We start from the raw sequence: 24,572 nt of genomic DNA, 5'->3' as shown, positions 1-24,572 counted from the left end.
ACAAGGAAGTAGTGCAGGTTCTGGGGAATGGGATCAGGACTGTGGAGTTGTTTATGGGGAGGACCTCAGGACTTGACAAGTTCCAGAGGATCTTCCAAGGCTCTGTAGCAATTAAACCAAGGAGGACTGAAGACCTGAATGAAGAAATGCCATCTCTTGTACATCTGTACTGAGACCTTGTAATGGAGGTTGAAACGTGACTACGGGTGAAGTGGGCCTTAGGGCACACATGAAGAGAAACAGCCACATACAGACTGATCAAGTATGCCAATTAAGTCTCTGGGGAACGGTGTGATGGCAGACGATGGCTTTCACACACATGGGGATTGTGATGGCTGCATGGGCACACTAAGCCACTGTTCAGAAGGGCTGGCTGTCCTCTAAGGGGTTCTGGAACTAATGCCCAGTAGACTAGGAGACAGCTGTACACTAGTCCAGCACAGGACCGGAGAGCCGACAACATCAGGAGGCAGCAGTCGCCAACACTTGCTCTTCAGCTTATATCAAAGGACAAAGGAAAACGGTGAAGAACACTGTCTAAAAGCTCAGACCAAGGTCGTGATTTATCTTGAAAAGTCTAGATATCGACTACGTAGACCAGAAAGCAAGCATGAGGCTCACAGTCAGCTGTGAGTAGGCCTGGGTCACCTCTGAGACTGACACAGCAGTGGGTCCACAGTTTAGGCTTCTGGGTGGTCTTGCTTCTGAGGCTTACTGTTTTTATTTTATAACTGGCTGGAAACATATCCATCATGCACAGGGCCCTGAGTTCTGTCTCCTGCACCTCAAAGTCAAAACAAAATCGGTGTAGAAAGAACAAAAAAAATGTATATATAGATTCTGAATGGTGGCTGAAAAGATGTGCACTAAACCCTTCTCTTTGGTTACCAGCCACAGTGGTACACACCTGGAGCCCCAGCATTCGGGGAGTACTGAAATGTGGGTGGGCAACTTCAGCTACAAGAAATCCAAAGCCAGCCTGGACTATGTGGGATCCTACCTCAAAGACCACAGTGTGGGAAAAAAGTCACCCGGTGTCATTCTAATTTTCCTACTTAAAAGCTTTTCATATCCTCAAATAAGTATATAATCTTTTCATAAAAAATTGACAAAAGGCAACAAGTCTGAGAACACAATCTCAGTCTCTGCGAGGTCAACGGCTACAGGATGAGTTTATTCCTTAACGAGGCTGGATCCAAGTCGTTCGTGTCTGTGGGTCTCATGCCCACTTCTGCTGCTCCTGAAGCCATGCCCATTTATTTTCTCTTTATGATTTCTATTCAGCAGAGCTGTGGAGGAAAATTGAGGCAGGCCTTTCCAAGAAGACAAAAAGCCTCTGTAGCCTGTGGGATGGAAACTTCATAAGAGAACACTGGTCTCTGTCATCAGAGAATTCAGTTGCTGGAGGAGAGAAATTCTGAGGAAAACAAAGAGCAGAGAGCCTGTTGGTGCTGTGCTGTCACTTCAGGGCAGGCATGCTAGTAACTTTATATTATAATGGCGGGACGAAGAACAAGGTGTCCCATTCACTGCGAGCTCCTGCCACCACAGGCTCTCAGGCCCTGCCAAGCATTTCACTGAAGTGGAAACAAAAAGAAACTTACAAGGAGTGTGAAAGGGGCTGAAAGCAGGTAGACAGATCACCAGTGGCCACATAAATAACCAGAGAACTGGGGTGGGGTGGTGGGGATAAAAAGACACCTGTGATTGCTTACCAGCCTAACTTATGCACTAAATCAGGCTTGCTTCGTTCTGCTGCTGTTGTTTTTACTCAACTGCTAAGCATCAAGGGAAACGTCAGCTGGGCCTTAAAGATAAGTTATAGCTGCTGAGCCTCATCGCACCTGGCTGTTTTGACAGTAGGTTTCATCAGTTCATGGTGGAAAGCCTTGTCTCTGTTAAAGTTGTCACGAATGCAACTAGATCTTGGGAAGAAAGTTCAGCTCAGAGGCAAATCTTACTCTTTCTTTTTCCTTCTTCCAGTTTATATGAGGCAACATCCCTTGCTGCCACCAAGAAGAGGGTCAGCCCTACCTCATATGCCTTGTGGGCGGCCTACTTCCTAGCAGGCACTGCTCAGACTTTAGGAATTCCTCTTTCTTCCTTCCTGGCTAGCTGGTGTAAATAAGAGTCCTGTTCTAGAGCAGCCACACCGAGAAGGCCTAGGAGCCTCTAGCAGCCTCCTTAGGCCCATAAGACAAACTCCAGTGAAACTACCAGAGAAGCCTCACCCAAAACACTGCATGGTGAGGTTGGTTCTACAACTTATCTCATTCTGAAGTCACCTTCTTAGAAGCCACAGGCTCTCATAACATAGCTGATGTTAAAGTGCAGCCGTCAGGGTTCCAGGCAGCATCCTCTCACCTGCTTTGTTTAGTTGATATTTCTTTGATGGTTCTCAGAGGGACTGAGCCAACCAGTAACTTCGAGTGGCTAGCATACAGTTCTGATCTGAAGGCCAAGTATCTCCCAGCGAGCTGATGGTGGCTGGTAGTGACATTTCCCCATGTTGGAAGGCTCAACGCCCTCCACTTCATTTCACGGCTCGCACCCAGACACTCCAAAGCAGAAGTTCACATAACTAGCCACAAAACCAGAAAGAATAAGCAGAGTACAGGGGGTGCTGACCTGAAAACAGGACCAAACTTTGCTAGGGGTCTGTCCACAGCCACCAAGGGCTACTACACAGTTAGCCTGGTCCTTAGGCCAGCATCTGGACTAGGGAGGAACCTGGATTACCCAATAGATCCTAGAAACATGGACCTTCCCATGGGGATTTCTCTTTCACAGATACCCATGAATTAAAAGAGAGAAAAAGTTGAATCCAGGATCCCAAGACAAAGCAATGACAGGTGGAGACGCCAGCCTGATGATGCATAAAACAACAGGGAGGAAGCTGAAAGATAGGGTTGGAATGGAAACAGGTACAATGGTCAGGTAAAGCTGTGGCAAACCAGATCACCTGTTTGGCTATACCCAAGCCATCTGCTTCACCTACTGAAGGTATTAAACTGTTGCTTGGAGACTCTATCCAAAATACCCACCATGCTTTGCATGGCCTCACTTACTACACAACGCATGGCCACTGTCACATTCACCTACATCCCACAGGGACTCAAGCCAGTGGCTACTGTAGGCCAGCATTTTCCTGACAGTTACTTTTATAAACATATTAAAAACATTACTGTCATGGTTGAGAGGCTAGTAATAAGCTTTACTCTATTCCTGAAACAGTTCGCAGGTACCTTAGGTATTCCGGAACACTCAAGCCAATCTCGGACGATGTTCTCAACAGACAGGCCGAGCCTTCAAAAACAAAACAAGAACCAAATAGTTAAAAAAACAAAACAAAAAAAAAAGGCTTCAGAACACAAAGAACCAGGACATGGCTAAGTATTCAGGCAGAGGAGGAGCTCTCTTGAGGATGAGCACTGCCCAACTGGTTGGAGTGTGGGAAGGAACCCATCATGCTAGGGTGATCTCTCCAGTGAACAGTAGTGTCTGCACACTGAAACTGATGAAGCACCGGCAGGCGTCTAGTGTGGCAACAAGTCTATGAAATGGGCAGCAACAATGGGCCGCAAGAACAGGGCACAGTGTGATTGGCCCACCTGTTTGTTTTCCAGGCAGACTCACATTAAAGCCCCTCTCTGTGCAGTATTATGAATGTTTATTACATTGGTTGAAATGTAAGTGCTTTCTTGCCCTGCTGACTTCACTGGTCTATAAAATCATTACATATCTGGTATAGTAACAGCTGGCAGTCTTCCTTTGGTACCAGGCAATTCCTGATCATGCCCAAGATCTGTCACTTAGCCAAAACCTTAGGCAGGAAGAAGGCAGCCTGCTTCCTTGGGTAGTCCCATCACTCTCTGCCCCCTCGATCTAGCACACTTGGGATGGAATGGTTTGGTGGCATCACATTTACTGTCTTCTTGAAGGATGGACACTCTCTACCAGCTAAACCCCAGCACTCAGCACTCACCACGGTTCCTGGTAGGAAAGTGGATTTTTGTGGAGATATTTTTATCTGAATGAATAAAAACACATTTCTTGGGGGCAGGGAGATGGTTCTATTAAAAGCCTTGGCTGTTTAAGCCTGGTGGCTAGCGTTCCATCCTAGAACCTACACAAATGGCACATCATGTGCAATCCCAGCACTCCTATCTGGAGAAGGGAAGTAGAGACAAAACAACTGCCTCAAAATGTGTGGGCCAGATAGCAGAAAACAAAAGAGACCCTGCCCTAGCAGGGTGAAACTGAGAACTGACTCTCCAGAGTTGTCATCTGGCAACCATGAGCAGGTACAGGAACACACACCTGCACATAAATAAATTTAAGTCCCCAAGTAAATCCCCTCTACAATTTCTCTATTGATGACAGAAGTTGTAGAAATATGAAGCATGCTGAGGTACTACAAGGCTGAGTGTAGCCCACTGTGGGCATCTGGTCAGGAATCAGCCTTCAGTGGGCTGAAACACAGGGCATATATGATGAGGGTCTGAGCTTCTACAGCCAGTGCCTCACAATAGGACAGGCAGATGATGGGGAGCGGGCCTAAGAAGACAGACGGTCAGGCCTTCCTGGTCCCTGTAATCAGTGGCATTTCCAGACACGCCTCATAAGAAAGCTGAGGACCTCCACCGCTGGCCTTTTCATCACCTGCTACCATGTAACACCATCAATCCAGTGCAAACAGCCAAGCTCTCTGTACATCTTATACTCAGAGACAGATTGCTCCTCAGAGCACTGTCAGGAGGATCACTGTCTTCCCTTGAACTTGCGCAAAGGCCCCAATACACCTTCAGTGGACTTGGCTGACCAGACAGGACTATGAGGGTAGATCTGGCTGGCCCCTTGGGGAAAAACAGGAGAGGAGAAGGTCCCAGAAGACAGGGCTGGAAACTAGTATACGCAGGACTGGCTCCAGTGCTCAAAACCCAGGGCTTCTCAGGATGAGCACAGGAAACAGACCCCTCCACCAAGTAAACTGTTGCCCCAGTGGCACCATCAATGGTAGGTAAGGTGCTGGATAGACTGCCTTTGTTCCAGACAAGAATAGGCCTTCAACTGAGTTGTCTCAAGTGAACAGAAATCAGTCTTATATGCTAGCCTCACATATCTCAAGGGAAAACAACAACAACAACAAACCATTATTTTCTGGGATGTAGGTAGGAAGTGTTTACTCACTTAATTTCTATCCAGACTCCTGTGAGCTACACTCTGGCATTATCTTAGTGACCCATAGAAAAGCCAAAGTCAGAGGCACTTCTAAGGCTGCCATGCACCTGGCATCTAGGAAAACAGGTCTGGGGAGAAAACAGTATATGGGGAGAATGCTTAGAATGCTTAGTAGCATGCATGGTCAGAGTCAGACACAGAGGATGCATCTGAGAGTTCATAGGAACTGGGATTACATGTCCTGAAAAGGCAACATCTGAGTGGTGACTTAATTGCCATTTCTGAGTGATTTTACAAAAGATGGTGAGCAGCTGTTGGGCATCACCACAGAGGAGTAAATTCAGGACACAACATCATTTCCTTTGTGGAATTTCCATTGCAAGACTCTTCTTTTCGTGGCATAAAGAGAGGCTGGGAGCAAAGACTGAGAAAGTAGGTGTTGAGCATTGTCCCAAGTCCTCAGGCAAGGAGCCCAAGGGTCACGCAAATATCTGCATGAGACAAGCATGCCCAGAGTAGAGGGGAGCTGAGGTGAAAACATCTCAGAGATTCACTGTCTCTGAAGAATAGATGATGGGTGCTTCATAAGATGCTACAGCTTATAGGACATGCATCTGTGATGTGGAAGACCATCTTCTCACTCAAGGAACATAAATGGGTAGAGGATACCAAGAAGAACACTCAGAGAGGCTAGGAAAGGGGTACCACTTGAACATGTAGTTGAAAAGGCTGCACTGTCCTGCATGCTAGGACAGGAACAGTGGAGATGGAGGAGACACAGAGTAGGAAGACAGGCCTACATGCCTGTCCCACAGAGACAAGGTATAGATAAGGCTTGGCCTAGCCAGTAGCACCTAGCACGGTGTGAGAACAGACCACCATGACTTCAAAACAAGGAAGAGGCTAGAGGCAGGGAGGCCACATGGCAAGCTGCTGATTTGTTGGTATGTGTGCATGTGTGTGCACATGCACTTACTTTAGAGACATAGTGTCTATATAGCACAGGATGATTTCAAACTCAAGGTCCTTCTACCTCAGTTCCCTGAGTATGTGCCACCCATGCCAAGGACATAGAATGCTGGGAAAGGGTATGGAAGGCTGAAAGACTGGCAGTAGACTCTGGCTTCTATTAATCTCTACCAGACAGTATTCCCCAGAAGGCATGTGACCACTACTGTGCCCATCTTTGGCCAATGTTGATGACTTGTTCACTGGCTAGTAGTGAAGCAGATACTGCTGCCATATTCAGTTTCTTCACACAGACTCTCTGGTGGCACAAAAACAGAAAGAAAATGAAGATCTCTCTAGCACTGCCAAGTGGAGGCACAGAAGTGGCAGCTGCCATCTATGTACTTACTATATAAGAGCAGTACAGAACACATCCACCTAAGCCTTAGAGGAACAGCACAGATCCAGTGTTGTTGTGCACTACATGGAATTGAACAAAGTCCTCAGGGCTGAGGAAACTTACCTAAGGCTGCACAGACAGTACCTGAAGAGCTGGGATTGACATTTATAAAGCTCTGCTTTCCTTTCCATGTGGAGCCTGGGCTTCACCACGAATCCCTTTCTGCAGTGGTATAAACACACCATAGACACAGAGCCTGTGCATGTGTGCATGTGTGCCCAACACAGCTGTCCCTTCTTGCTAACACTTCTCACCCCTAAAGGTGGCCTGCTTCCTGCTGTGGCTGCCCTGCTTGTCAGCTCTCCAATTACATTTTAAAAGAAGAAGAGAGCCTTTAGGGGCAGAGATGTGAGAACAGGAGAGCTCTCTAGGCTAGTCAGGAGCAAAAACTCTCCTGCCTTAACTGAAGACAGTTTAAATTTTCAGGCCACTTTTCTCTGGAAAGATTGAAAGCATCTTATAAGCACAGTCATTTGGTCCTCATGGTAGCTATGTGAAGTGGATGATGACCACCTGAGCAAGTGTTCAGTCTACAACCTAGGTGGATTCTGGCCAAAGCCAGAGTTGCTGGAGGGACTTCTAAGCTCTGCTGTTAGTGCACTAAGCCTGTCTGGGAACCGTGGAATAAAACGTTAGGCAATCAGAAGAAGAGTCATGCATTAATACTCGCTCCCTAAAAAGCAAGGGAGCCACCATACAATGATACTTCTTGCTCCACCCCCCACCCCGGGAAAAAGTGGACCATGTGTTTTCAGAGCAAAGTGAGCATCTATGATAGTTTTGCTGTTTTGATCATTACTATAGAAATGACACAGCAGTGATTAAGTGAACAGCTGCCTGTCACAGTCACCACAGTGTCTAAGCTGGTGGTGCGTGTTTTCCCTCTGAGGTCACTCAAACGATCCCAGCAGACAAGCAGAGGAATTTCCATGTAGCCAGGACACACAGAAAATGACCCATCTGCATGTCTCATCACTACAGAAACTGATTTTATACAGCAGACAGCTAACTGGATACAGACCCATGGTGCATGGCCTTCAGATCTGTACGAGGGCATTCACTCTTCCCACCCTACGCCTGAGACCTGGTACTGGGAGCAGCAGGTAGTGCTACCCACAGGCTGTGTGTGTGTGTGTGTGTGTGTGTGTGTGTGTGCGCCACACTTCACATGGCAGCGTGGAGTTTCCATGGGCTATCTTGAGACCCTCTGGGCTATAAATGTGGTCATAATTAGTTAATAGAGAAGGAACCAGAACGTGCTTTTCTCCCTGACACAACACCGCTTAGAAAAGTAAGCTGTGTTCAGAGCTTAGAAAGGGAACACGTAAGTGATCTCTCCATGATGTGGACGTGAGCAGAAATAAGCACAGGCTTGCAGGAAGACGGGTTGCACACACCTGGACGTCTTGCTGTTGACTTCTGAGCTGCTGTGGTGAATGAAGCAGCAACTATCACCTGTGTCTCTCATGGGCCCATCAGCTTGCTGGTGACTGAGTACCATGCTGCTATCATTCTTGGCTCCTGCCTTCAGCCTCCTGGGATTTTAGCCCTCACATTTTCCCTCTACAACCCAGCACACACTCCCACCAGTTTCACAGGAAGCAAATGCCAGGCCTCAATAACTTTGAACATCTAGGTACTGGATACAGAAAAGGATCAGAGTTTGGAATGGAAATGCCAACTTGTCTGAGAGCACAACTTAACTTCTATACAGGTTTTTAAATTGCTAATAAGTTATGCTTTTTATGTCTCAGAGCTCTCCATGATGTTGCTCATTTTCTTGATCAAAACAAAGCATTTGTGCTCAGGTAGATAATGAAGACTGCTTATGAGGCAGGGCAAGTGAGTGCTCCCTGCTCTGTGGGGGAGGAAGAGCAGGAGGGGGGTAAACAAACAGATGAACATGCACACACAAATACTGTAATTGATGGGCAAGATTAATCAGTAGCTGTGGCTGACACCAGAACCTGGGGACCAAGGTTGCTGGACCAGTTATTCTCTGGGGGAGCATAGGTTTTTGGCAGGGGGAGGATGGTACATGGGTCCTTCTAGATGTCCTCCTGAGTACTATCTCCTTCCCCTCAATACTGATTCCAGGGACAAGCAGCTGCTATCCACTGAACTTCAGAATGCAGCTCAGGGGCCAAGAAAGAAAAGCCAGGCTCACATCTGATTTCTTCATTCAACTTGACAACAACTCACCCATTTTTAACTGTGGTACCTCTCAAACAACCCATGACTGTTCTTTGCTTTAAAGCCCACTGGCACTGTAACCATCACTGAAATAATTCCAGTTCTCAAGATCTTTTGACTCAAATGCACTAGTGTTGTCTAGTAGAGCTTCTAGCCTCCCATTCCTTTTCACCCCCCAACATCCTAAGACCTAGGCTCTGCCTTTAGGTCTCATTTCAAATTCAGGGCTGATGAGTCTGCTATCTGTAACCCCCCGCCCCAGGACCCCGACCTTACAGTGTTCTCTCTGCATGTGCTGATTCTAATGTCCTGTATGGGTGATTATAATGACCCGTGATTTTGGTAGTTGGATAGGATCTCTTTGAAGGCTATCATTGGATTTATTCTCTCCCTTCTCCCATAGTCCAGACTACAGCCTGTTACAGGAGATGCTCCACAGAGAATGTTAGTAAGCTGGGGCAAGACAAAGGTGCAGAGGAAGCTTGACGCTAACAACTCAGTGTGACAGGCGAAGCCTTGCCTGCTCAGCATGGCTCAAGTGCCTAACAGATGTACCAGAGGATCAGTTTGCAACCGGGGCCAAAGATTAGAGGCTCCGGGGGGTAGATGTGCAGTCTTTGGAGGCCCACATAAAATTAGTACAATATGCTGCATAGGTAATAGAGCAAGCCATCTGCTTGAATAGGCAAACTAGATTTTGAGATTAGTTAGCAGGCAAGAAGATGTTTAAGTTTAAAAATGTACTCGAATATACTTGGTGAAGTAGGTTTGTTTGTTTGTTTTTTTTTTTTTTTGTAGGCAAGAGACCACTTTAATATTTAAGGAGAATTCTTAATGAGACTTAAGTCTGCTAAGCAAAGCATGGTCCCACTGGGAAAGGCGTCCCGCCTTGTCAAAGGGATGCAGTGGGTGGTTGGCAGCCACACAGGCCATGGATGCTGTGCTAATCTCCACAACTACAACAAAAGTTTCTTTGTGAGCCCAGTGTGTTGCCTCAGTAAATATCTACAACAATAAAATCCAGGCCTGTGGAGCCAAAGGGCTCAGGGCATCCAAATGAACTCCATACCGCATCATGGAGATTAAAAGACACAGACCTCACAAACTAAAGTGTACTGTGCTGCCTCAGTGAAAACTGCTGTGTTTCTGCCCTAAGAACTTTGTCCTGAAGGAATGCAGTCAGAACTCAAAATGCAAATTTATAACCAACAGAAGAGGCCATATGCCACATCTATAAATTTCTTCCTTTTCACCCTCTTCTTCCTCTTTCCCCCTCCCTTCTTCCCTATTTCCTATGCCCAAGGTCCTAAATAAAGGCCTCTGAACTCTATCGGAGAACCTGAGCTATTGTCCTGGGGGCCAGGTATAAAAGAAAAGGAAATTATTGCCACCACAGCATGGTAGCCAGGCACATGCCTTGCATGTGTGAAGCCGTGAGCTTCATATCCAGTACTGAGGAAGAAAGGGGGGAAATACGTATACATTTTAGGTCTACTTCTGAATAATAAATAGCCACATCTGATATCAGTTTTGCAGAAGAATCACCACCTGTGCTGGCTGGTTTTATGTCAACTTGATACAAGCTGGAGTCATGTGAGAAGAGGGAACTTCAATTGATGAGAAACTGCTTCCATAAGATCGGACTGCAGGCAAGCCTGTAAGGCATTTTCTTTGTTAGTGATTGATGAGAGAGGACCCAGTGTATTGAAGATGGTGTCACCCCTGGGCTTGGGGTTCTGGGTTCTATTAGAAAGTGGGCTGAGCAAGCTATGAAGCAGCACCCCTCCATGGCCTCTGCATCAGCTCCTAACTGCAGGTTCCTATCCTGACTTCCTTCAGTGATGAACAGAGATGTGGAGGTGTAAGCCAAATAAACCCTTTCCCAAATTGCTTTGGTCATGGTGCTTCATTATAGCAGTGATAACTCTAAGATACCACCATGATATGTCTACAAAAAAAACCAAAAACACACTTGGGAGGCAGAGGCAGGCAGATTTCTGAGTTCAAGGTCAGCCTGGTCTACAAAGTGAGTTCCAGGACAGCCAGGGCTATACAGAGAAACCCTGTCTCAAAAAAACCAAACCAAACCAAACCAAACCAAAACAAAACAAAAAGAAAACAAACAAAAACCAGAAACATTTAAAGCCATCCACAGAACACAGTTTCTTAGCCTGTTGTCCTGCCCAGTTACTGAAGTTGCAGTTTATGCTTGTGAATGAGCACAGAATGGCAGAAATCAAGAAACCCATTGACTCTGAATGAAGCATGGATTGGCTTTGTGTTTGCATGTTCCTGCTTTATTAACGTTTGTTCTGTAAGATGGCTTACGGATAAACATGCTTGTTATGCAAACCTGATAGATGGCATGAGCTCACTCTCTACAACTTACACTAAAGGTAGAAGAGAGACTTCACTCCACAAAGCTGCTCTCTGACCACATAAACACCTTGCTGTATGCACACTTATACACAAAGAATAATCAGGGTTTAGTCCAGTGGCAGAATGCTTGGCTGACAAGTGTGAGGCCCTGTACTGGAAAGAAAGACCACAACAGAACCAGGACTAATAGCCAGGCTTCTACCTGCTGGAGGAAGGTGAGCAATAGGGAGGTTTCAACAAAGTCACCCAGGGTAGATCCACTGTGTAGAAAAAACCTCCATGTCCTCGCAGTACCCCCTTCTCTAGACCTAGCCTGGTTGCATAATAAGTTACCCTTGAGACATCTAATTAAACTGCCTATCAGACAGGCCCATCAACATACAAGTGACTGGCCTTGCATGAATCTAAAACAATATCCATGTCAAAGAATTCATGTCCACACTTGAAAATGTTCACATGCAGTAAAAACACTGCTAAGCCCAAAGGTCAAAGAAAGAAAAACAATGTCAGTCCTTCAACAAAGAAACACTTAAATTGTTCAATGTGTCCCCTTTGATGTCTGAATGCCAGTTTTGCTATTAGACATGATACTTTGGGTATTTATGTTTAGGGGTTAAGATAAAACCTTAGAAGAAGCAAGGTAGAGGAATCTACATGGGTAACAGGGCCTCTAGGTTTCCTCTAGAGGCTGTGTGAGGCCAGGTCCCAGGTCTGCAAATGACCACATCCAACAACGAGCGTGTTCTTCCTTTTCATGAAGCTTGCAGGGAACATGAAGATGAGATAGTCATGGGATGGAGTCAGTCCCTGTGAGCTCATACAGTAAAGGAAAAGCTACTTAACTTTTGCAACCTCAGCTTTCACAACTCTGGAGCCACACTACCTATGTGGCCCCAAGGTACATACTGGTGACTTATGTCATGTTTCTTCAGTTGTCTTTTTGGTCAAACATGAAAGAAAGATCACATACAAAAAAGAGTGTTGTTCGCCCATGTTGCTGTTCAGTTGGGTGAGTTCTTGCCTAGCATGTATAAGGGTTTGATTCCTAGCATCACATAAGTTAGTAGTGGTAACACATAACCTGTAATCCCAGTTCTCAAGAGGCAGAGGCAGAGGGGCAGAGGGGCAGAGGGGCAGAGGGGCAGAGGGGCAGAGGGGCAGAGGGGCAGAGGGGCAGAGGGGCAGAGGGGCAGACGGGCAGAGGGGCAGAGGGGCAGAGGGGCAGAGGCAGAGGCAGAGGCAGAGGCAGAGGCAGAGGCAGGAGAGGCAGAGGCAGAGGCAGGGGAGGCAGAGGCAGGGGAGGCAGAGGCAGGAGAGGCAGAGGCAGGAGAGGCAGAGGCAGGAGAGGCAGAGGCAGGAGAGGCAGAGGCAGGAGAGGCAGAGGCAGGAGAGGCAGAGGCAGGAGAGGCAGAGGCAGGAGAAGCAGAGGCAGGAGAGGCAGGAGAGGCAGAGGCAGAGGCGACAGAGGCAGGAAGTTCAGAAGTTCAAGGTCAGCCTCAGTTATGTAGTGAGTTTGAGGCTACCCTGCCATCCATGAGACCCTAAGTAAGAGTGTTGTTGCAAGGGTTGAGTGACATCATACTCTGTTGCTTTCTAATAATCTCCCTGGTGGTGATTATGAGAACATTAAAGTCAGGGCTGATGATGATGCACATAGATCTGTGTGCAGTGCTATGCATAAGAAGTGCTTATGTTTTAACATACAAACCATCGACTGAGCAACTTGTTTAAACATAGATATCAGCTTTGCTTTTTAACACCTGATATAATACTATCCACATGGGTTTAAATGGCTTACTTCAAACTCTGAAACTAAAAGGTATGATGGTTAGTTTTAATTACCAACTCAACACAGTCTAGAATCACTTAGGAAGACAGTCTCAAAGAGTGAGTATCTAAATCAGGTTGGCTTGTGGGTGTGACTATAGGAGACAATCTTGACTGTCTCGATTGATGGGGACAACTTTGTCTGAAAACATATGGCAGTATTATCTGGTTTTGGACCCTAGGTTGTATAAAGAAAGCTAAGCATCATGTTTAGCGTTCTCTCTGCCTGTGAGTGTGACCTCACCAGCTGCTGAAGCCTCTGCTCTCTTGACTTTGCCACAGTGATAGACTATAGCTTGGAACTGTGAGCTAAAATATATCCATTCTCCCAAGTTGCTTTTTGTGAGGCATTTTATTATAGCAATGAATGTGAGACCGTTCTCACGTGGTCTCAGACAGGAGACCACAAAGTGGCCTCCACCCCCTTTACTGCATATCAATCTCTGCCTCAGTGAAACAGTATGCCCTTATATAAATCTATACTGACTGGAGCCACCCCAACCTGCTCTTCTGTTTGTTTGTCTATTTTTAAAGACGTGGTCTAGAGTAGTTTCCCTGCATCCTCTCATGACAAGCAAGCACTCTATCACTGAGCCCTGCCCAGCCCTCTCCTCCATTCTTAGCTGTGGCAGCTGAAGCCTCAGAGTGGCCTTGGCTGGCTTCCTATTCCACACAGAAGGGCCCTGGGCTGGACATGCTGCTGAAGTCTCAATCTATTTTCTGGTCTATCTGTGACACTAAGAGCTGCCCTAAGGTCCTTGGTACAGAGAGGAAATCTCAACCGTCAAGGTTGTAACAATGGGTCAAACAAAGGTAGGGCTATTTCAAAATTAAAAGTGAACTGGGGCTCCTAATTCCTATACTGGTACTTACCTTTTGTTTTCTGGAATGTTCTCCAACAGCATTTGAAGAAAATCCTGAAATAAGAAGAAATAAAGCGATAATTATCCTGAATACCCAAGATATAATTCAAAGACCACATAAAGCTCAAGAAGAAGAAAGACCAAAGGTGTGGTCGCTTCGGTCCTTCTTAGAAGGAGGAACAAAATACTCATGGGAGCAAATATAGAGACAAAATGTAGAGCAGAGACTGAAGGAAAGGCCATCCAGAGACTGTCCTACCTGGGGATTCATCCCAGATAGAGTCACCAAACTCCAACACTATTGTGGATGCTAAGAAATGCTTGCTGAAAGGACCCTGATATAGCTGTCTCCTGAGAGGCCCTGCCAGAACCTTACAAATACAGAGTCAGATGCTCACAGACAACCATTGCACTGAGTGTGGGGTCCCCAATGAAGGGATTAGAGAAAGGACTGAAGGAGCTGAAGGGGTTTGCAACCCCATAGGAAAAACAACAATATCAACCAACTAGAACCCCCAGAGTTCCCAGGGACTAAGCCACCAACCAAGGAGTACACATGACTCCAGCTGCATATGTAGCAGAGGATGGCCTTGTCAGGCATCAATGGGAGGAGAGGTCCTTGGTCCTATGAAGGCTGGATAGATGCCCCAGTGTAGGGGAATCAAGGGTGGAAAGGTGGGAGTGGGTGGGTGGGTGGGTGAAGGAACACCCTCATAGAAGCAAGGGAAGGTGAGATGGGATAGAAGGTTTCCAGGAGGAGAGGAAACCGGGTAAGGGGATAACCCTTGAAATGTAAATAAATTTATAAATAAATAAATAAATAAATAAATAAATAAGCTATCTACCAGTTAATAACTGCCCAACTGTGCTAGGGACCAGGCATCAACCACTCAATGTACATAGGGTCCAATCACAACATAACAGAACTGCCCCCTTCACTTCCCCATGCTCTCCCTCATCATGAGGCCTTCCTCAGTCTGTACTGAGCAGTCTCAACTCTAAGAGGTTCATAACTGACCTGCAACACACCTGCAGTGCTCCCGAAAGAGGTCAAGATCAACAGGACAAAAACGGCAGAGGGACAAAGATAGACCTAGTCTGGAACTCATGGTCCCTTCTCCTCTACTGTGTTCATGCAGTCACAGGATATCTAAGGTGTTTGTATGAGAATGCCATGTCATGACTTACAACTCTGAAAGCCACTTTCTTTTATTATGGAAAACCTCAAATAAAAAGCAAAGTAGAATAACTAACCACCCTGTTCAAATGACCAAGTAACCTGCCTTGCCCTGCCCACCTTTCCTGCCTTCTGAACTATTAAGAAATACCAAATATCACGTGTTATCCATAAGTGCTTTTGTAAAGCTCTCTAAGATAAGAGAACTCTGTCAAAAATAACCACAATATCATAGAACTAAAAGTTCAAATATGAATGTTCATTTGTATTTAATTTATACTTTTATTGTGGCCACCTTTTTAGTTCATCTAATTGTGAAATACTGACTGTGTCTTAACTAGTGTTGTCAGATATTGGACGTTCAGCTAAACTGGGAGGATAAATATGCTAAAATAATTGTTCATTTGAAGGTAAGGCTTAACTAAGGTTTTTCTTGTTCTGCCCTTTTATTTACTAAATGTAAACCCCACGGCCAGCTTCTCATCAGGTGGGTAGGATGACACAAAGGGGTAAGAAGGCAAGCACAAAGTATCACACAGTTGCTATTTACGGACATTAAACAACAAATAGGATCTATATATGGAGGGTCTTCGGCTTGTTTTTACTTTTTGCTTTTTTTTTTAAAGCATAGAATCTTTTGCTATGTCAATATTACATGTTTTCTTTTAATGCAGTAATAAATATTTTTTTCTGGTTTTTCTAAGCTTATATAGTCACTTTTGTTTTTGGAATAATGTCTCACTATGTAACCCATGCTGGCTCTTCAGATTCAGCCTCCTAATGGCTGGGACTGCATATAGATGTGAGCCACAACACTTGGCTGCCTTCAAAGATTTAATGAAGAGAAAGCAAACTTTGAAGACAGGCACATTGGCACATGTCTGTAATCCTAGTACTCAGGAGGCCGAGGCAGGATGATCAGTTAGAGCTTGAGGTCAGCCATGTAAATCCATTTGTTTGTTTGTTTGTTTTAAAAGTATAGTACTTATGTAGAAAATTCACAAAAATAAATACATTTTAAAAAATTAAAAGGTAGTCTTTCAGGTGAAAGTCCAAGTGACCACACGCTATCAGAGCAAGGGAGGGGGACAGGAGGAGCATCCAGGCCTTAGCAATAGAGCCGACGTGAGTGCACAGGGACAGTGGCCAGCACAGCAGTGTGCACTGCAAGGTGCTCTCTTTCCATCACCACACTGCATCCCTCCTCCCCTCCCCAGGCTAGGCCACTATAACAAATTGTCCCATAGGAGCTGTCCAAAATGGTGGCTCCTGTCAAAATGGTGACACCACTACATCTCCTCAGACTGCATCCCTCCCAAGAGCTTTCCACAGTGTCAACAGCTTTTCTGCCTCAGCCAACTGCCTTAGTCCAACACCACTGGAAGAACTGGCCCACAGGAGCTGTCTGCACTAGCAGTACTTCCAGCCCCACCCTCACCCCCACCCTACAAAGATGGAACCTCAGCAAAAGTCGGCTGCAGCCAGGAAGGACTTCCCACCCTAACCCCTGTGCCCGGTGTACGGAAAAGGGGGTGAAAAAGACCAGCCACCAAACCCCTGGATGGGAATCCCACCAACCCCTGAGATTACCAAATCCAGGACTTGAAATCCCACCAATCTTCAATCTGGAAATCTCTGAAAAGCTCTGCCTCCTCAGAGGTTCTACACAAGCCCTGCCCTTTGTCCAATTCCCTGTTGTCTGTTCCTGGGAGCAGAGGGAAGCCATGTCTGGACTTGTTCCTCCACACCCTGGACCCTCCAATAAATCTCTTTCATGAGATTTCCTGCCTGGTGACTCTTTTCAGAAGACGCCAAGAGAAAAAAGAAGAAGAAGAAGAAGAAGAAGAAGAAGAAGAAGAAGAAGAAGAAGAAGAAGAAGAAGAAGAAGAAGAAGAAGAAGAAGAAGAAGAAGCAGCAGCAGCAGCAGCAGCAGCAGCAGCAGCAGCAGCAGCAGCAGCAGCAGCGAAGAGGAGAAAAGTGAAGAGAAGGAACAGGGCTGAGGTTCCTGAGCTCTGAGGAGCTCAGCTGGGATCCCATCCCCCGGGAGCCACAGCACCTCTGCTTAGGAGCCTTCCTCTCAGAGCTGTGTGGTTCCTGGGCTCCCATGTCTCAGGATGCCCTTCCACTGGGATACTTTCCCTGTCAGAGCTGTATGGTTCCTGGGCCTCTGAGTTCCAGGATATCCTCCCATCCAAGCAGAAAGACTTACAACCCACAATGGACATATAGAAAAACCTGCTGAGCTGGGCGTGGTGGCACACGCCTTTAATCCCAGCACTTGGAAGGCAGAGGCAGGCGGATTTCTGAGTTCGAGGCCAGCCTGGTCTACAAAGTGAGTTCCAGGACAGCCAAGGCTATACAGAGAAACCCTGTCTTGAAAAACAAACAACAAACAAACAAAAAACAAAAGAAAAGAAAAGAAAAGAAAAGGAGAGGAAAGGAAAGGAAAGGAAAGGAAAGGAAAGGAAAGGAAAGGAAAGGAAAGGAAAGGAAAGGAAAGGAAAGGAAAGAAAAACCTGCCGAGGAAAAAGAGTACTAGTATTTAGAATGTGATGAATTACTTTCCCCTGAGGTTCTTTTGTGGGGTAAGGGTTATGCATGTGTGCATGTGTGCACGTGGAGACCAGGAGTTAGCCTTGGGTGTCATTCCTCGGGAGCAGCCACTTTGTTGAGAGTGGATCTCTCACTTGGCCTTAGGCTAGGCTGGCTGGTCAGCAATGTCACAGAATCTGCCTCCAGCCCCTGAATGCTGGAATTACAAGGCATGCCATCACACCTGCTTTTATACATGGGTTCTGGGGACAAACCTGGGTCCTCATGCTCACACATCAAGCACTTTACACCCACTGAGCCTGGCCTTGAGGGTCGTAAAGCCATTACTTTTATTATTTTAAAAATTACCGGGACTAAGGCAATAGGTCAGTAGTTGAGTGAGTATTTATCTATTATTTTAAATAACATTTTGCAAAATGTTCATTAGTTATTTATCATGATGTAATAGATCTCTTTGTAAATCACTATATTAGTGGATCACTAACTCATTGACAAGATTAAGTCTTAAAAATCTAAGAACTATAATTATATAATTATAACTCTAATTATAACTTCTTACTAATTTCACCCCATTATGTCTGTATAGTACCTACAAACTTATCTCCTATTTTCCTAGTAACTTATGTCCAATTATGTGGAAGGAAGATGACAGTAACTTAATAGTAAGGGGGAAGAATATAATTGCTCGAGAAGCAGGAAATTCAGAGTTAACCTTAATTCTACCCTTTCACATTTTCAAGTTACAACTGGCTTCACGGCCCCTCCCCTTTTGATAGGATTATATGCACAAGAATCTGGAATTCTAGGTAAATACAGGGTGGTGATGAAGGCCCCTGTGAAAACATTCTCATTCTCTCTCTCTCTCTCTCTCTCTCTCTCTCTCTCTCTCTCTCTCTCTCTCTCAACAGTGTCTTGCCCCCTAGTTGGCTGCCATTTTGGAGCGCCTGTGGATTCCTGCCTCCAAGGGTAGACTAGAGGCTGCAACCAGTGCCTAAAATCACACAGAAAAAAAACATGTGGGGAATCTCCAAGATGTCCCCTGAGAATTGCAATGTACTTTCTACACTCTGTCCTGTGATCCACCCCATTTGAGACACTTGTTTCTCATCTGAAGTCTCTAAAACATCTATGACCAGAACTGACCCAGTTGGGTCCTCTTACTCCTTTTTAGAGACCCAAATCTGATCACACCGCACTAGCTTTCCTGCTCCCTCTTGTAGGCTGCCATTGCCCTGGGTGGACTTGTAAGAGTAATCCTTCCCAACTCATTGCCTGCTGAAACAGAAATATGCCTTCCCTCACCGTCTCCTCTGCTCCCTTCTGAGTTTTGAGGAAGAAGTTAGACATTATAATTGGACAAGACCCAGTGGAACTAAGACGTGAGCCTACAGGGGAAGGTCACTGTGATCTTGGAAACAGGACAGCAAGAGGGGCTGGCAGACTAACAATACTGAATCCTGCACAGCAGGAGTTCATACGGGGAAGGGACAAAGCAGGTGAGCCAAGAATAACTAGGTAGCAGGGTAAATGAGAACAGCCTACACAATTCATATACATTAATTTAATAGTATATATAAAAAAGCAAAAAATGCCCAATAGTCACTAAATAAGGACAGAGGGATAGCCCTTGGTGTAAACTTCAAAGAGGTGAACCAGGGAAAGGACAAGTGATTCTGTCAGTTTCTAGCTGGCAAGCGACACCTCCCCAGCTTAGAAGTCGATAAACTAGTAAATTGCCCAGATCCCACAAATTCTCAAATATCTAGATACTTGCAAAGAGATGGGATTTATCATTCCTTTTTTTTTTTTCCTAGCCAGGAGGGCCTGGAGTGTTTGCTGGAGAGATAAACAAATGTGAGAATTGAGCCACTGAGGACAACTGGTTGTGAGCACCTGCAGAGGTACCCAGGTGCCGTCCTCATCTGAGGAACAAAGGAGAGACACTGGTCATGAGGGGCAGCTCCCACATTTCAGGAGTAGGGAGTCAAACTCTTCCAAAGAAACTCTGTGTGATTGCTGCAGCTGTGCACCCCTCCCCATCCATAATACCTACCTGTCAGACCAGAGAGGGGTTGTGGAACAAGCCTAAAGTGAGTTGGACCCAGAGATGACATTCCAGCACACGTCAGAATAAATAAAGGTCAGGGCGGGGCTCTCCATGCTGAGACTGAAGAGGCAGTGAAAAGGAACACAGCCCCAGTGATGTCTAGCAAGTTCAAAGGAGTGAGTACATGGCCCAGGAATATTTAAACCTAGCTATTTTGTGACACAGATGAGAGGCATGCATTCCTAAACAGTAAGAACTCTGAAGCCACACAGCCTGGGAAACTGCAACGTGAACATCAATTTGATAATGAAATTGAGCCAACAAAGAGCTGAATCAAAATAAAATATTCCTGAATCTAGACACATGGTTAAGTGGTGGTGAGTACTAAAATCCTTTTTGCTGGCAAAGCAAACCTTAACAATGTAACAGTAACAACTGAAAATGAGAGAATTGGGGACATAGCAGAAGCATAGAGCTGCCTATTCTGCCTTTTAAAAACAAAATAAAACAAAACAAAACATCACTTGTGTTTTTGGCTTTTGAGACAGGGCTCATCCTGTCCTTGGTTAGCCTGGAACTTGCTTTGCATCCTGGCTAGATTGAAACTCAAGGAATCATGACCATGCACCTCCTCTTCCCCAGGCTCAAGCATGATGGGAAATCACCCTTGGAATCATGACCATGCACCTCCTCTTCCCCAGGCTCAAGCATGATGGGAAATCACCCTTGGAATCAGTGAACCTCATTTGTAGCGATGCTTCTTGACAGAATTGTCTAGCAGAAGTTCTGTCTCATGTTACTACAAACTCACTTTAGTTTCCCTTTTCACTAAACTTGGGTAAATGAAATCTTGGAAGCACCCACAAGCCCAGTGTGGTGGTACACACATGTAATCTCAGCTCTTAGGAGGTAGGAGTATTAGAGACAGTCAAGGTAAGCTTGAGCTATATAGAAAAACCTGTGTCAAAAAAGTAAACAAAGTAAAATAAAATAACAACAAGGAAAAGCAGAAAGCAACAAAAGTTGACAAGGGGGAATCGGTGAGAATGTAGTCATGTGACCATGAAGAACAGTGTTGGGGTTTCAGAAAATGTGACCGAAGACTCAGCTCTACCACTGCTGGAAAGCCGTCTCGGTTGGCAAAGCACATGGTAGGTAAGCGCAGGGACCTGGGTTCAGCTCTCAAGCATCCACATCACAAACCAGTGTAGAAAGATGGAAGATTCCACGGATATATGCTTGTGGCAGGGAGTGGGGCTTCACCCCATCTGGTGGTTTGAATCTGCTTGGCCCAGGAAGTGGCACTATTAGGAGGCATGGTCTTGTTGGAGTAGGTGTGGCCTTTTTGGAGGAAGTGTGTCACTGTGGGCTTGGGCTTTAAGACCCTCATCCTAGCTCTCTAGAAGCTAGTCTTCTTCTGTTTGCCTTCAGAACAATAGAACTCCCAGTTCTGCCTACACCATGCCTGCCTGGATGCTGCTATGTTCCTGCCTTGAGGATAATGAACTGAACCTCAGAACCTGTAAGCCAGCCCCAATTAAATGTTGTCTTTATAAGAGTTGCCTTGGTCATGGTGTCTGTTCACAGGAGTAAAACCCTAAGACACCAGACCAAGCTGGACTTTGTTGTGGTAAGGTTTATTTTATATATATTTCATCATAAAATGTGAGCAAAAAATAAATTTATAAGAGGGATGTGGGCCCCTGAACTGGCTCAGTAGTAGGTAGTAGCACTTGATGCTAAGTCTGATGACCAAAGTTTAATCTTGAGATCCACATGGAAAAAGGAGAGAACATGCTGTTCTCTGACCCAAATGTGCACACACACATGCACAAACACACATGCAAATGCACAAATATACATGCACACACACACACAATGAAAGAATGATATTCAACAGAATGAAATGGCAAAACCACTTGAGTCAAGGACTTTGTTGCTGTTGGGGGCATTATTTATTTTGGTGTGTGTGTGTGTGTGTGTGTGTGTGTGTGTGTGTGTGTGTATGTATGAGAGAGAGAGAGAGAGAGAGAATTAAATGCACATGTGTATAAGTGAGCATGCCTGCATGTGTGCAGCCCATAATGTTTGGTATCTTCTTTCAACACTACCATCCTTGCTCCCTGGAGGTACCTGGGTCTTATCTTCCTCTGTTGGACTTCAGTGATTCCCCTGCCTCTGTGCCCCCTCAGTGTTGTGTTCTAGGTGTTTGTGGGACCCAGGATTGCTGTGTGGGTGCTGGGAATTGAGATCTCGTTTTCATGCTTTCACAGCAAGTCTCTGAGCTGCTGGCCAAGGTGACTCTGAGGTTGCAGCCTCAGAAGGAGACAGGCTTGCCCAGATGACTCCAGCAGGGCTTTCTGGTTTTATAAGGTCACTCAGAATGCAACTGTGTTTGGTGGTGAACAGCTTGGAGTTACAGCTGGTTTCTATACTACCAGGAGCTCACACTCCCCAAACTCATATCCTTCGAGTCCGTATCACTAGGCCCCTCTTCTTGCAGTAAATGTAACAGTAAATTCTTTACCGTCTAGCACTGACATAATCTAATCCCCAAATGCTGCGGCCCCTGTAGTCACTCTGTGAATTCACCAGGATCCCATGAATTACCTGGGAAAGAATCAGCTGCCCATGAAACAGATGCACAAATTTTCTTAAAAACGGAAAATAAATTTTCTCTCCAAGTGTTCTGGTTAGGAACCGAAGAAGGAAGTAGCCCTGGGGGAAGAAAGACAGACAGACAACAAGATGGCATCAGGAGTCATCACAATTGCTTACAGAGTCTACTGGAAGGCACTAGTGCATCCAGAATGTTGGGCCTTCTCTGACCCAGACACCTTTTATATTCTGACCAGGGCAGACTTCAGGGCCAACAACAACTTTTTTAATGTCATAACCACCTCTGCTTGAACCCTGCAAGGGAAGAGAGGCTCAGAGCCTTCAGACCAGGTCCAGTTCACACCTGGTCCAGAGGTGCCTGCTGTTCTAGTTTCTACTCATTTGCAGCAGGAAACTGGCTTGGCCTTGTTTCGAGGCTTTTGGCATTAATTAACCTGTGAGTACTCGGCCTAGGCCCTCTGAGATGCTGTTGCAGAGGCAGGGGCCCTTTTCTTCGCCTCAGCCATGTTACTCATGGTGTTCAGCTGTATGGCCCCAGGAGTGCTGTCCTATAACTAACGCTGTAGCCATCAGACACACTTACCTTTAAGTAATGAACCTGCATGAAGCCCTTCTCTGGATTGAGTCCATGCTTGACAACAGATGCACCTGAAGCACTCACATGGCCAGTCTCTTCTTTGTTGGGTCTGGAATAACACAGTGCCACGTGTCTAAGTGCAGTGCATTCATACTCACTGGGCTATTACCTCTCATCTCTTAGTTTCAGACTTGTGCAGCTGTGCCTTCCTTCAGCTCAACAGTTCCAGGTATAATTGGAAACAGTTTACAGTACAAACTCACACACTCAGCAAGAAGGATTTATACTCAGTCTGGCAACCCAACATTGGCTATTGGCAATATTTTATGGTACCTTATCCAAGATGAAAGCCTGCCAGGCCCTCCAGGAATCTTAAACTCCAATATGAATTATTTATCTCTGTGAACACCTTCTTGGTAAGGAAACTGGACTGGGAGACACAGTGGTACATGTTGTTCACTTGGGAAAATTATGAGTGGGTGTGCATGCGTGTGTGTGCGTGTGTGTGTGCGTGTGCGTGTGTGTGTGTGTGTTAATTGTAAAGAGTCACATCTCATGATCTACACTTAAGTCTCCTTTAGGATATATTTGCATGCTGAACCCACCTGAGATGCACAAAAACAAGCATAGGAAAGGTCCAAGAAGCTCTTGTTTTGGGGACAGGGAGGAAAATAGTGATCACACACTCGTTTCATAAATGTGTCTGCATCCTGGGTGTGATGCTTTGCTGTGGGTTTGTGGTAACACATAATTTAAACCACTGCCTCATTATTCAGCAGGGTACTTTCCACCATGTCCTTAGCTTTCCTAAAATGCCATAGATCCTTTGGAAGATGTGTGTTAATGCCAGGTAAGGGGAGAATTGTCAGAGGGACAATATAGAAAGGTAGGGCTTTGGCATCTGAGCGGGATGGTTTATTATCAACTGTTCTTTGTCTTCTGGAATTGCTGAGAGAGCTCTCACTGTGTTGGCCCTGGCTGGCCCGGAACGCAGGGCAGCCTGTGCCTCCCCCCCCCCCCCCCCCGAAGCCTGCTCAAAGGATGCATCACCACACCCCACTAAGCGTTTCTCTTTCTTATCTACTACTCACTACAAGGTTGCAGAAGCTCTTGAACCTTCAGTTTATTAACTAGTATGGTGGAAGTAATTCTACTTTCATCTCCAGGTCCTGTGCAAACCCTTCAACAAGGGCCATGAATAAAATAACAACTTCTTCAATGTAGTAAGATATTCTAATTGCTTTATGTAAAGAACCCCTTAGTAATTTTTAGTGGAATATCCCGGAGCATAGTTCTAGCTGACACGAGGCTCTAAACTAGCAGGTGTCTGAAGCAAAGGCAGTCAGAATGCGTAGCTATGGGAACTGACTCCAGAGTTTCCATTTCTCTCCTGCATCCTGAACTTACATGAGCACCCTCTTGAATCACCACCCCTTTTGACTTCACGAGTCCACTGATACACATTAACTCAGGTCTCTGCTCTCAAGCCCTTCTCAAGCCCAGGTGACTATTTGAATGAGGAAACCCACAATAATTTTGCCAGGGAAATCCTACCACCTGTAGTCTTACTAGAGAAGAACACCTTCTCAAGGTCCAGCTTCCCAGCCCCAGGGTGAGGCACTCACTACAAGGTTCTCATGCTTCTGTGCTCAGAACTGAGACTACTAAAGGGGAGGAGACAGTGATGCAAATCTCTGTTCACTGGCTGGCTTCCAGCTCCGGTTCCCAATGACACCTTTAATGGCTGT

At 45.7% G+C, this 24,572-nt stretch overlaps 1 protein-coding gene across 2 annotated transcripts in view; it reads right to left on the bottom strand.

Annotated features, from left to right (window-relative positions):
- Positions 1 to 24,572, bottom strand: part of Aopep (aminopeptidase O) — a 361,204-nt gene that overhangs the window by 112,685 nt on the left and 223,947 nt on the right. For both annotated transcript variants that reach the window (NM_001289926.1, NM_001289924.1), the window contains exons 8-11: positions 22,831 to 22,933; positions 22,239 to 22,346; positions 13,862 to 13,905; positions 3,246 to 3,306 (exon numbers count right to left, since the gene is read on the bottom strand). In NM_001289926.1, coding sequence (NP_001276855.1) covers positions 3,246 to 3,306; positions 13,862 to 13,905; positions 22,239 to 22,346; positions 22,831 to 22,933 — 316 coding nt within the window. The remainder of the gene's footprint in view (positions 1 to 3,245; positions 3,307 to 13,861; positions 13,906 to 22,238; positions 22,347 to 22,830; positions 22,934 to 24,572) is intronic.

Source organism: Mus musculus, chromosome 13 (genome assembly GCF_000001635.26).
Source record: "Mus musculus strain C57BL/6J chromosome 13, GRCm38.p6 C57BL/6J".
Lineage (NCBI taxonomy): Eukaryota > Metazoa > Chordata > Mammalia > Rodentia > Muridae > Mus > Mus musculus.
This window is presented reverse-complemented; position numbering and strand designations above follow the sequence as displayed.